General features: G+C 41.5%; 2 protein-coding genes across 5 annotated transcripts in view; one reads left to right on the top strand and one right to left on the bottom strand.

Annotated features, from left to right (window-relative positions):
- Window positions 1-19: 19 nt before the first annotated feature.
- On the top strand, window positions 20-5782 carry ASTE1 (asteroid homolog 1; the record flags this gene model as incomplete). The annotated part of the gene is made up of 4 exons (XM_084247817.1): window positions 20-124; window positions 925-2232; window positions 4623-4914; window positions 5742-5782. 4 exons carry the CDS (start codon window positions 20-22, stop codon window positions 5780-5782), a joined length of 1746 nt encoding a protein of 581 aa, XP_084103943.1.
- Window positions 5783-6739: 957 nt separating this feature from the next.
- ATP2C1 (ATPase secretory pathway Ca2+ transporting 1) overlaps window positions 6740-12181 on the bottom strand; it is a gene marked incomplete at both ends in the record, with an annotated part of 114782 nt that continues 109340 nt past the window's right edge. For 3 of the 4 annotated variants that reach the window (XM_084247296.1, XM_084247298.1, XM_084247299.1), the window contains one exon: window positions 6740-6835. In XM_084247296.1, coding sequence (XP_084103422.1) covers window positions 6740-6835 — 96 coding nt within the window. Of the gene's footprint in view, window positions 6874-12181 lie in introns of all 4 variants that reach the window. The other variant, XM_084247297.1, reaches the window with a different exon arrangement.

Below are 12181 nucleotides of genomic sequence, written 5' to 3'. Positions count from 1 at the left end.
GTCGAGAGCCGAGTCTGCGATGAGTGAATCGGACACCAAATGGAAAGGGACGCCCAAGATTCAGTCATCGAGATACATGTTAATGCAGGATCCCTTAAAGTCAGAATTAATGCTGGAAACCCATGTTTGACAAAAATGTCACGATTTTAAATAAAGAGCATCATTAGCAGTGCCAAGCTGAGCCATCCTGGAGCCTGAGTCCAGAAAAAAAAAAAAAAACAACAGTAATAACTGGGGGTTTTTTTGCAGTGAGTTAAGTTAGTCTATCTTCAAAGATGAAGACAGACCCTGGAGGAAGTGAACTGGAGAAATGAGTTCTGAGAGGCATGAAGCAGAAGTTTCTTTACCCAAAACTATGACAGTAAAGATGCACCCAAATTCCTAAGGTCTGAGAGCAAGCAGTTCCCAGACGCTGTCAAAAAAAGAACATTGCCCCGACACACTTTAGTTGACTGAAGCTCAATGCTTTCTGATTTATTAATTAGGAGATTGAGAAAATTATTTTTTCCTAGTTTAGGGCTTTTTACTTTGACTCAGAATATTCTGCTGTAAGATGGTAACTGCAATATCAAAACCCACATAAATTCCATATTATTGTGTCAATGATTTTAACTGATTTTGCTTTGGACTCACCAGGAATCTCCACTTCCATCCAAAGGTCAAAATCCATGAAACCATTCATTTTTTGCCTTGTAATTCATGGGGAAAAGCAAGAGAATGAAAATGCACTCAGCTCACTGTTGTTGCCTGAGGATCTAGGTAAGAATTCACACATGCTGATACCTAATATATTCACACATGCTGATACCTAATATAACCAAAGAGCATTCATAACATATGATGATGATGCAGTGGTGCTGGAAACAATGATTAGGTACCCAGTAACCAACATCAGTTGAACATGTATTCTGTTGTTTTAAACAGGCAGTTCTTCAGAGCATCATCATGGGTATCCGAGGACTAATGAGCTTTGTGGAAGATCATGGTGATGAGTTCTTCACTGATTTGAAGTTGCGAAACACAAAAATTGTTATTGATGGTTATGCTCTGTTCCACCGGCTTTGCTTCAGTTCGGGCTTGGAGCTCCAGTATGGAGGGGACTATGATTCTTTTGCAGATGTTGTGGAAAAATTCTTTGAATCATTGTTTGCTTGCAATATATGCCCATACATTGTATTAGATGGAGGGTGTGATATTTCAGATAAAAAGCTTACAACTATAAAGGATCGAGCTAGAGAGAAGATCCAAATGGCCCATTCCCTTTCTGTTGGTGGGGGTGGGTATGTATGTCCCTTGCTCATCCGGGAAGTGTTCATACAGGTTTTGAGCAAGCTTCGGGTGTGTTTTGTCCAGTGCTTTTCAGAAGCAGATCGGGACATTATGACACTTGCTAATCACTGGAATTGTCCTGTGTTATCATCCGATAGTGACTTTTGCATTTTTGACCTGAAAACTGGATTTTGCCCTTTTAATACCTTTCATTGGAGAAACAGGAACACTATTAAGGGCACGCAAGACTATTACATCCCAGCCAAGTGCTTTTCCCTGGATGCATTCTGCCGACGCTTCAGCAACATAAGTAGAGACCTACTCCCTCTGTTTGCCGTGCTTTGTGGAAATGACTATGTTAATCTACCCATCATGGAGACTTTCTTCAGCAGAGTACGTCCTCCTCTTGGAGCTGCCAGTTCTAAAGGGAGAAGACACCACCGAGTTCTGGGACTTCTGAATTGGTTGTCTCAATTTTCTAATGCTGCTGAGGCACTAGAGAATGTTCTGAAATATCTTCCCTCCAAAAACAGAGAAAATGTTAAGGAACTTCTCTGCAGTTCCATGGAAGAATACCAGCAGTCCCAGGTGAAGCTGCAGGATTTCTTCCAGAGTGGTACTTATGCCTGTCCAGGGGCCTTGGATCTGGGTTTACCAGAATGGGTGCTAGCAGCTTTGGCCAAAGGCCAGCTGTCACCTTTCATCAGTGATGCTCTGGTGCTAAGACGGACCTTCCTTCACACCCAGGTGGAACACATGCAGCGCCCAAGTGCCCACAGAATCTCGCAGCCCATCCGGCAGGTCATCTACGGGCTGCTTTTGAGTGCCTGTCCCTGCCGGGAGGCATTGCCACCTCAGCCTCTAGTTTTTAGCGAAGTGGAGAGGATTAATAAAAATATCAAAACATCGGTTGTTGCTGTAGAACTTCCCAAGGATCACTTTGACGTAAGCAACTTGACGGAGGTGAGTGTAACAGTGACATCTTTGTACTGTGCTGGACAGGTTACCACGTACCTGTGTTTTTCTCTTAATCTGAGTGTGCTTGCTATGTTGCCCCCATTTCACAGCCAGAAAAACGAGGACTCCAAAGTAACTAACAGATACCTCAGCCAGTGTCAGTGCTGGGATTCACACCCAAATCTTTGAGCTCCAAGTCTGCTATTTTCATGTGCTTCATGTCCTCTTTGCATTAATACTACTATTCTGTTGATACTAGGTAGCAATACAATGGGTTATGTGGCTAAAAGAAAAAGGAAAAAATCTGAGTTGATGGACATTTGGGGAGTTTGTAGTCTGGGGTGTTTCAAACAGTGCAATGAACATGTGGTGCACCTCCTTTAAATGAAAATAGGACACATTTCTGTTGCATCTGTAAGCAGGAGTGGAGAAGACATGGGTCAGGGGTAGACTATCCACAACCAGATACTGTTGCCAAGTGGCCATGCCAATTAATACTCCCCCAGCGGCTTGTAAGAGCCAGTACTTTATACCCTTGCTGATACCTTACTTCCTTGTGCAGTGTCACATTAGCTAATCTGGTGGGTGTTAGCTTTCATTTCCCAGATGACTTGACTACCTTTTTGTAGGCCATTTAGATATTGTTATGTTTCTGTTCAAAGTTTCCTGTCCACTTTTCTGGTGTTTGTTTCTGATGCAGCCGCTCCCATTCACTGGTGTCATATTTTGATGAGTAGTTGCTTATATTAACTAATTTTTATTTATTTATGGGTATCACTTTTGTGACCTAGTCAAGAAATTATTGTTACTCCAATGTCATGAAAATGATTTTTTCCCTTTCACTTGTGGAGCTATCTAGAACTGACTTTTTTATGTGTGTGTGATATGAAATAGATCAGGATACTTACCTCCCTCCCCCGAAAATTCAGTTGAGCTCATGAGCGGAGCATGCTGATTATACTCCTTACCGGGTAGAGATGACATCACTTACCTGTGTTGAAAGTAGGGTGCAATTTTAGTTCTCTGTATTGTGCTATCATTTGGCTTTCCCTTGCCATAAAGCATCAATTTGTATCCAACTCAGTCTTCTTAGCTCTGATTAGCCCATGATGACTCTAACAGTATCATGAGCAAATGTGATTCCAAACACAAATGCCAGGAACAAGTTTAGAAAATGTGACAGTATCTGTTCATTGTTGTTAACATAATGTGGTTAATACCTTACCTGCCTTATGCCAGCTGTTGTAATCAAGTTTTACAATTTCCAGTTTAATTCCCATGGTAACCATATGGGATAGGGGCTCCATTTTGGTTACATCAGTGGACAGAACGCCATTCAAGTTAAGCCACAAGAAGTTAAGGGTAAGGAGACATGGCAGTGGATGGTTCTTGGGGAATAAGTACAAAGACCAGCCTCTCTCAAAGCCCCTGCCTCTCTGTGGCAGCTTCTTCCCCAGGCATGTGCTTGCCTTCCTGTGGGGTGGGGTAGGGTGGGGTGTCACATGGGCTAAAATCTCATCACAGTAGTTACTCTTTTCTGAACAAAGGACAGATGGGTCTCATGAAATGTCTTGGGCAACTCATTATATAATGTCCACTGTACAGACTGCTCAGACTGTGGAAAGCTCAAAACCTGCCCAAGGCTGTAGAGCTAGTGAGGGAACAACAGTAAAAGCCCAGACTACTTTGTTCCGAAAGTCATAACTTGGCTGGAGAACTCAATAATCTAAGCATTACAGGCATTTTCTTTAGCCTTAGGCGTTGCTCTTTTTTTTTTTTTTAAAGCAGTTTAGGAGGTTAGAGATAGTTCTTACTTTAAATATAAGTAGTTAATGCAAGTTTCTGTACAGACAATTATATGGCTAAGCACTCTGCATGTTTCTCATTTTAAAGATTTGCTCACTGTATCAAATCATTAAGACCATGGTTTATAACCATTGTATTTAATGCTCTCATGCAATAATGCATTAACCTGAGAAGGAACCTGAGACAGGACCCTGTATGATACGCTGCCAGGGTGCTCATCCTCCAGGTCTGCCTTCTGGAGCTGGTCAGTAGTGGAGAAGTTAAGGCCTAATTACTCACTGGCAAATAAAGGTTGGCTTGAGCACAGAGCTTTGGCTCTCAAAGCAGAAGAGTTCAAAATGCAGATTCTTGAGCTTCCCTTGGATTTGATGAATCAAACTTAGGAGTTTGGGGGCCTGATTTTGAATGTTTAACCAGCTTCCCAAGTGACAGGCATTCTGAAGACAGCCGTTCACCAGCCTCCACACTGGGTGCGCGGACAGCAAGGGCTGTGAGGTGGGGGCTGGCAGCACAGCCAGTCATCCAGGTTTATTAACAAGCACCTCATTAATGTTCTAAATGCTTTAAGTGTGGCTGATTATCTTGCACAGAAAGAAACTGACAGGACAGTTTCAAGTATGAAAATGTCTTCCTACTTGAAAAACCAAAGTAACTTGCAGGATGTATTTCAGCTGTCCTTGGCCAGTCGGCAAATGCTTCTAACAGAAACTCTGAAGGTGAAACGAACCGTCCTGGACCCGATCCCTGCTTTGTTGAAATTGCCCATTGCTGTCAGCTGCTACTGGTTACAGCACTCCGAGGCCAAGGCCAAGATGCATCATCTCCAAGCCCTGCTGCTGGGCATGCTGCTGGGGCCCCTGCAGGCCATGATCAACAGCCCTGGTGTGTACCTCCAAATTCCGGGAGTAAATTTTTGCATGTTACTTGCATATTATTAAGTTTAAATAAAACATCCTTTGGCTTACTTACTCCCATCAGTTATATCAAAATTTAGAGATGGAGGCACCAAAAATATCACTCATTGGTAAATATTTTGGAGCACAGCTGTGCCAGGCTCAATGCTGGAGGGCTTGACAGTGGAGGCCAACACCGCCCGATCCCACCTGTGCTGTCCCCAGCACTCTCGTCTGTGAGGGTGAGAGACAGTGTAACACGCCAGCTGCATTTGGCAGAATGTTCCCGATCCCTGTCTTCAATACAGAGCAACATCATCACTAGGCACTTAAAACTGCCAATTGATCACTTCCAAATACCAGAAGAAACATCTACACTTGTGCGTTCTCTTTTAATTTTCCTTTCACCACTGTTTGAAGTTTCACTTACTTAAGTAGTGATGGTAAAAACTATAACCTCTCTCCATTACAGAAATTTACACTTTGAGGCAATTTCATCTGCATTTAAATAGCAGGTGAGATAAATGTTGATGTACTGGAGCATTTCAATTCTCTAATGAAATTATTCTCTTTAAAAGAGTAAGAATGCTCTGTTGCTATCTAAACACGTGTAATAGTTTTCAAACTGTGGACAGTACTAAGAAGATAGCTGCTAGGCATATGTAGCTCTAAAAGTAAATGAAAAATCTGGCGTCTCAGCTACACTGGTCACCTTTCAAGTGCTCAGCAGCCACTTGTGCTAGAAATGATTCTGTCAGAGCAGATACAGAACCTCGCTGTCACTACAGAAAGCTCTACTGGCTGTTGTTACTCTAGGGTTTAAGTTAAATGGACGAATGAACCAGCATCGGCTCTAAGACACCGTGTGTGGCAGCAGCTATCAGAAGGAATGCTGTTCTCTGACAGTCACCTAATGCGAATGAGACCCACTGCTGGTTGAAGACATGTTTGGGGCATTTCTTCTCGCTGAATCCTAAATACGGGTGAAGAAAATTCTCAGAGCACGAGCCTATTAAGTTCTAACCTGCGTCCAACAGAAGGGGCATGTCAGGTCTGTTTCTGATCTTTTAGTTGAGGACCCTGCACCCAGGCTCAGTGTGCCTTGCTGCTCCCTCACTGGTCAAAAGTGGGGCCTCCTTTTTCCTTACAAGTTAGCCTGGATGTAATTTTGCACTTCCCTTGCTCAAGCAAACCTGCAAAGCCGAGAGCTGAACATGCAGCATTCTTCATTTCCAAATTCTGAGTCAAACTTTTGTTTTCCTCCCAGAAGACAGACGTTAAATTCAAATGTACTTTGAACACACAGGCTCTTTCTTTACACAGGCACACTATGTAGATAGCACAGGGTCTTCATGAAAGGAAGTCAAAGTGAAGGAGAAGTAAAGAGAGGAGTAATAGTAATTTTCATAGAGGCAGGTTTAGAGAATTTAGAGAATTTAGAGTTTAGAGAATTCAGATGCCTTTTTTGTTTTGTTTTAAAGGCCTAGGTACGAGGCCAGTGGAAAAGGTATTTTAAGGAAAAATACAATGTCAAATAACATTAGTCAATAAAAAAGGCCTCTCAGTATTTCAATTCACGGAGCAAGACTGGAACAGTGAAGTTAAAATAGTAAAGACAAAAGCATTTTGGTTAGTGAAACTAAATTTTCTTCTTTGTGGAGAACATGGTGAGCTTATCCAACACATCTGGAAACACTGCCCTTGTGCTGTTTGTTTTTCTAGATAAGGAAGAGCTGCAGGAAGGTGGTGCTAAAAAGTTGTATGAAGAGCTCCAAAGAGTGAAGCAGCAGACGCGGCCGGGCACCAGACTAGACCTAGACACAGCTCACATCTTCTGTCAGTGGCAGAGCTGTCTGCAGATGGGGCTCTATCTCAACCAGCTGCTCTGTTGTCCCTTCCCAGAGCCAGACCTAACTCGGTAAGCACCACGGGAAACTACTTCAGATGGTTGCACAAGGAAATAAATACTTTATTCATTTAAAGTAAAGAAGTTATCTTAAAAGTTAATCTTAGTATAACTGGTCTTAGGTCACTGTTACACCTGGAGAGCTGGAAACAGGAAGATGTTTCCGTACTCCCAAAAGAAATTCCCATGATCAGATCCTATTTTTAAAAATAGGTTCCTTAACTATTACTCAGTTATTAAAAAAAAAAATCAGGCCTCCCTGGTGGCCCAAGGGGTTAAAGACACAACCTATGAAGCTATCTGCAGCCTCTGCAGCATGAGTTCCTCCCCTGGCCAGCCAGGGAGCTACCCACATGGTGCAACAGACCTCTCCTGACTAGCTCCCCTCAGCAGTGTATTTCAGTCAGTCTGCCTGTTTTGTTCCCCACTCTTGTCTCTGGTGAGACCTCTCACCATCCACACCTCTGGCCTGTATACCAGCTCTTGTATGCATAAATAAATAAATCTTAAAAAAAACAAAACACGTCATTTTCAACACCGTAGAAAGACCAGGAGGGTCGTACGCTCAGTCAGTCATTTTCTCAGTCAGGTTCATTTTCTAACCATGTTGTCTATAGAACTAATGAACTAAAACAAAAATAGAACTTTAGGCTATAAGGTCAAATTTGTAGTTACCAGAAAGGAGGGGGGTCAGAATCAGGCAACAGGGTCAAATTGGACCTTTGGGGTGAACTTGATGTAGTATGTGCAGATGCTGAAACTCATATAATACAATGTTACTTCAACAGAAAGTTATTTACAAATAAAAAGGAAAAAAATTGAATTAGTTGCTTTACCCAACATCATATATATATAATTTAAGTTGAATAACAATACTAATATTCAGCCGACTGAAAACAGTTAAAATTAGGTAATATCAGTCCTTAAAGTAAAGAAGAGGCAGTGGACTGGTAGGATGTAACTCATCTCCCTTCAGGATGTAACTGAAGTTCTATCTGACCCTCCTTCCGAAGTATCACACTAGCGCTACTCGCTTTCAGCTGACTCCTCATATATTTTTTTCAAATTGCATTTCTTATCACTTGGCATATTGTTCACACAAATATTTATTAAATGCCTACTTTGTGCTAGGTTGTACTGAATGAAACATTTTTTAAATATTTGCCACCATGGAGCTTTTCTACTAATGAGATCACAATTAGACGCTTAAGTGGACACTATCTAAGGGTTTTTGTTTAAGCAGGCAAGTATGAGGGAGGGCGGGAGGCAGCCAATATGCCAGGGCATGATTTAATGTTTAACTGTGGGTTTAGGCTGCTTGAGAAATGAGAAATAATAGCACGTAGGATATAGGCGGGGGGAAAAGTCACAGATCAGTGAATTGAACATTCTGACGATTGTCCATTGAGGAGGTACCAGAGGGAGTGAATGAGGAAATTAAAAGGAGATGGTTAGAAAATGAACCTGAGATTGTCAATGTGCTTCGTGTCTCCTCTATGAGGGCAGGGACCTGTTCACTGCTGTAGCCGCACTCCCTAGCATACAGAGAGTACAGATCCCCTAAAACAGGAAAAACAAGACCAGACAGTTCTCCGATGATTCACCAGGATTGTACTTACATCTCAGCATTACCAATGAGTGATGGTTCCATTTCATCACATATCGCTCTGCCAGTAAGTTATATACATAACTTAGTTAACTCCACCTAATTATTTGTGAAGTATGTTTTTAGTCCAAGAGAATGAATGGCTGCAAATGACGCCATTAAATTTTTTCTGATTTCAACAAACTGCCTGTTTGGCTTATCAAACTCATTTGTAGTTCCTTTTCTTTAAAGAGTTAAGGGGCCTGCTCAACTCTGGGTTAGTTTAAGAACCAGCAAGCATCATTTAATTTGTCGGTAAAAAGATTTTAAATACTGGGGCCTCCCTGGTGGCGCAAGGGGTTAAGACACAGCACTGTGAAGCTAACCGCAGCCACTGCAGCACGAGTTCAATCCCTGGCCAGGGAGGTGACCCATATGGTACAGCAGACTTCTGACTCGCCCGCTGCTCCCTCAGCAGTGTATTTCAGTCAGTCTGTCTGTTCTGCTCCCCATTCTGTCTCTGGTGAATCCTCCCACCCCCCACACCTCTGGCCTGTACCCCAGTTCTTGTATGCATAAATAAATCTTAAAAAAAAATTTAAATATCGCCATCAAAAGAAGTAATCTTGTAATAACAACTCAGTTTCTTCCTTCATAGAACTGATTATTCTTAAGTAATTTTAACAGTAATTTTATGGAAGCAAGAACCACCCTCATTGTTTATGAAGTCAGGTTAATGACTGAACCCAATCTTTACCACCACCTTTTCCCTCCCATCGAACAGATTGTACAGTGGAAGCTTGGTGCACAGCCTGTGCCGACAGCTGCTGGCGTCAGCCTCTGTAGAGAGTCTCCTGAGCATGTGTCCTGAGGCTCAGCACCTGTATCAACAGCTGTTCAATGCCACAAAGTCACATGCCCCTGCTGAATTATTCCTTCCAAAGGGCAAATCCAGTTCAAAGAAAAAAAAGCCAAAGAAACAAGGTACCAGCCAGTCAAAGAACAGAGTGGGAACTACCTCAGACACTAGGAGTTGGCAAGAAGAGAGTAATCGATTTGGGATATTAATGGTTGATAACCCAGAAGATCATACTGATATTACAAAGCTTGAATAAACTCAGTCTACAACCAGATGTGTAATTCTTACTTAAAATTTTGTTACTACCCTTGAATTTAACTTTTTCCTTTAGATCTAACCTGTCAGGGGCTAAACATTGCAATAATCTTTGAATTCCAGGGTATTCTGTATTCTGCTTTTAATAAATACAACCTTAAGAGACTTCCTTGTTTCTTAAACACATTTTAAGCATGTGTGTGTTTCTTGTGTTCCATTTCACATTTGACAGTCTCTAAGTGTAGGTGCTTACAATCATTACTGTCTGCAGCTGCACCCACTCATTCAGCAGTCAAAAGACTTAGAAAGGCACAGTGTGGAACATACTAGAGCTGCAAAACTTAGAAGCATAACAGAATCGTGAAGGTGATGGCCAGTTCCAAATAAAGAACTTAAAAATAAAAAAGCAAGTGGAATGAATACACTTGAGCAAGATCTGAAAGTATATTCTGACCTTCATTTTACTTGTAATTACAGAAATTGTGAAATTGTCACAAAAGAACATTTTATAAAGCAGCCTGTCAGGTGCAAAAAGGCAGAATGCAGATTGAATGCTGCAACAGTGAAGAGAAGGTGGGGACCAGGCTGAGGAGAGGATACGTCAAAGGAGTCTCTGGCCTGGCCTTTGAGCAAGACTTTGACACAGGGACATAATTCAAATGAGGTGCTGAAGACAATGATGTCACACGTCCCACATTCCATTTGCAAAATCTGTTTTCTTCTATTTTTAATTGTCTCTAGGTCTTGATTTATAGGATTCAGTTCTAGCTAGTGAATTCTGACCTGAGATTTTGGAAAGTAAATCTTTAGTTAGCACTTTAAGTAACAAAAGGACAGCTGGGCAGCAAAGATGAACAAACTTCAGGAATAAAGCTGAAGACAGAAAAACACTCTAATATAATCCTGTTTTGTATTTAGTTGTCATAAAATTATACATGAACTTTACTTGTATGAACCCTTCTTGATGTACATGGACCTGGAAAGTTTAATAGCTGTATATTATAAACTCAAGTCCTTTCATGTGCTTTGATCATGAGAAAAATAATTCAAAGTAATTTTGGCATTTGAAGTTGGATCTCTAATTCAAATGAACAAACTTACAAGATAAAGACCTTTACACCTAGAAAGGTCTTAGAATTATCTTTTCTTCCTCTGTGCATAAAAGAATCAATGACTTACACTTAGTTATCCTAACTATAAAGCGAGGCTCCAAATAATTCAAATAATTGAATAAGAATAAAATATGTACTGTTATGCTCCTTAACACAGTGCCCAACATTAACATGCAATAAATGAGTGCCCTCATTACATCCACACGTGAAAACCAAGGGCAAAGGAAGATGTCTGGCAAGAAGGGAGCATGCTGAGCAGGAAGAACAGGCTCTACTGAAACCAGCAATGGTGCCCAAACTCACAAGAAGAATCTGCAGAAGCAAAGGGTGTCAACACCATCATATATGGCTAAGATAAGAAGGGCAAGATAGTGAGAACAAGGCAACTTCAGAGGTGTCAGGCTGTCACACTGGAAAGAGAAAGTGTAAAGAGAATGAGAACAGGCAGCTAAGCTCAACCCCAGAGAAAGTGAAAAAGACCAGGAGAACTAGCCTATATGAGTCCCTGTGTCCCTTCTGCTCTTTTTTTCTTACCATCAAGGAATTTTCTGTAGTGTTTTAAAACCCAGCTTAAGTAAGCATATTGAAAGAGCAAATGAATAAACAATTTCCAAAAACCACCCAAAAAAAGAGCTCTGAATACATTTAAAGATGGGAAAAATGAGAGGCAGATATTACCACTTCCTGAAAATTTCCTCTTGCAATTATCAGAATTATAACCTGGCTCTACCCAATAACCCTAAGGAGACCAAACCTAGCATCTCCCTTAATGAGGTTTCCAGGGCTCCGTAGCTGCTACACCTGCTGGCACACCAGGAGCCCCGTGTCTTCTGGTCACTTCCAAGACCAGGAGAAAGAAATTCACTTCCTTGCTGGAACAAACTCTTACTGGTACCTAAAACCAGGATGAAGCAGTGATGAAACACTTTGAAAATGAATGCTAGCTGCGTAACAAAAAATCTTTATTTGCAAACCAGTAGCAGATGGAACTGGAACATAGGTTATCGTGTATCCACCTGCATGCTGACTCCCCAGCTCCACATGGATGAGGGAGGCAAGTACAGTCGCCCCCCAGCCTCTGTGGGGTTTGGCTCAAGGACACCCAGCGGTTACCAAAGTCCACAAATACCCCAAGTCACTCATATGAAATCGCATTGTATGCCTTAAATCCTCACTAGTTTACTTATAAAATCTAATACTGTATTAATAGCTGTTATAAAGTGTTGTTTGTGGGGAAATGACAAGGCGTTTGTACATTTTGAGTCCCGGTGCAACCACCATAGGTCTAACTATATGTATGAAGTAGCTAATTCGTGGACCATCCAGACCTGATCCATACAGACAGATACTTATAAATTCTAATGCAATCCTATTATGCAACCATATGAGTGAATATGAGAAAGGAATTGAAAATACATTCATCTCTCCCTGAAATTGATCGAATAATGCTTAAATGCAAAATTCACCAGTCTGTCCCATCAAGCACACATATTCTATCATTTCTGTAGTTTCCCGTTGGGTGAGGCCTGCTACCTAATG

Source organism: Talpa europaea (genome assembly GCF_964194135.1).
Source record: "Talpa europaea genome assembly, chromosome: 11".
NCBI lineage: Eukaryota > Metazoa > Chordata > Mammalia > Eulipotyphla > Talpidae > Talpa > Talpa europaea.
The sequence above is the reverse complement of the archived record's forward strand: the minus strand, read 5'-3'. Positions and strand labels throughout refer to the sequence as shown.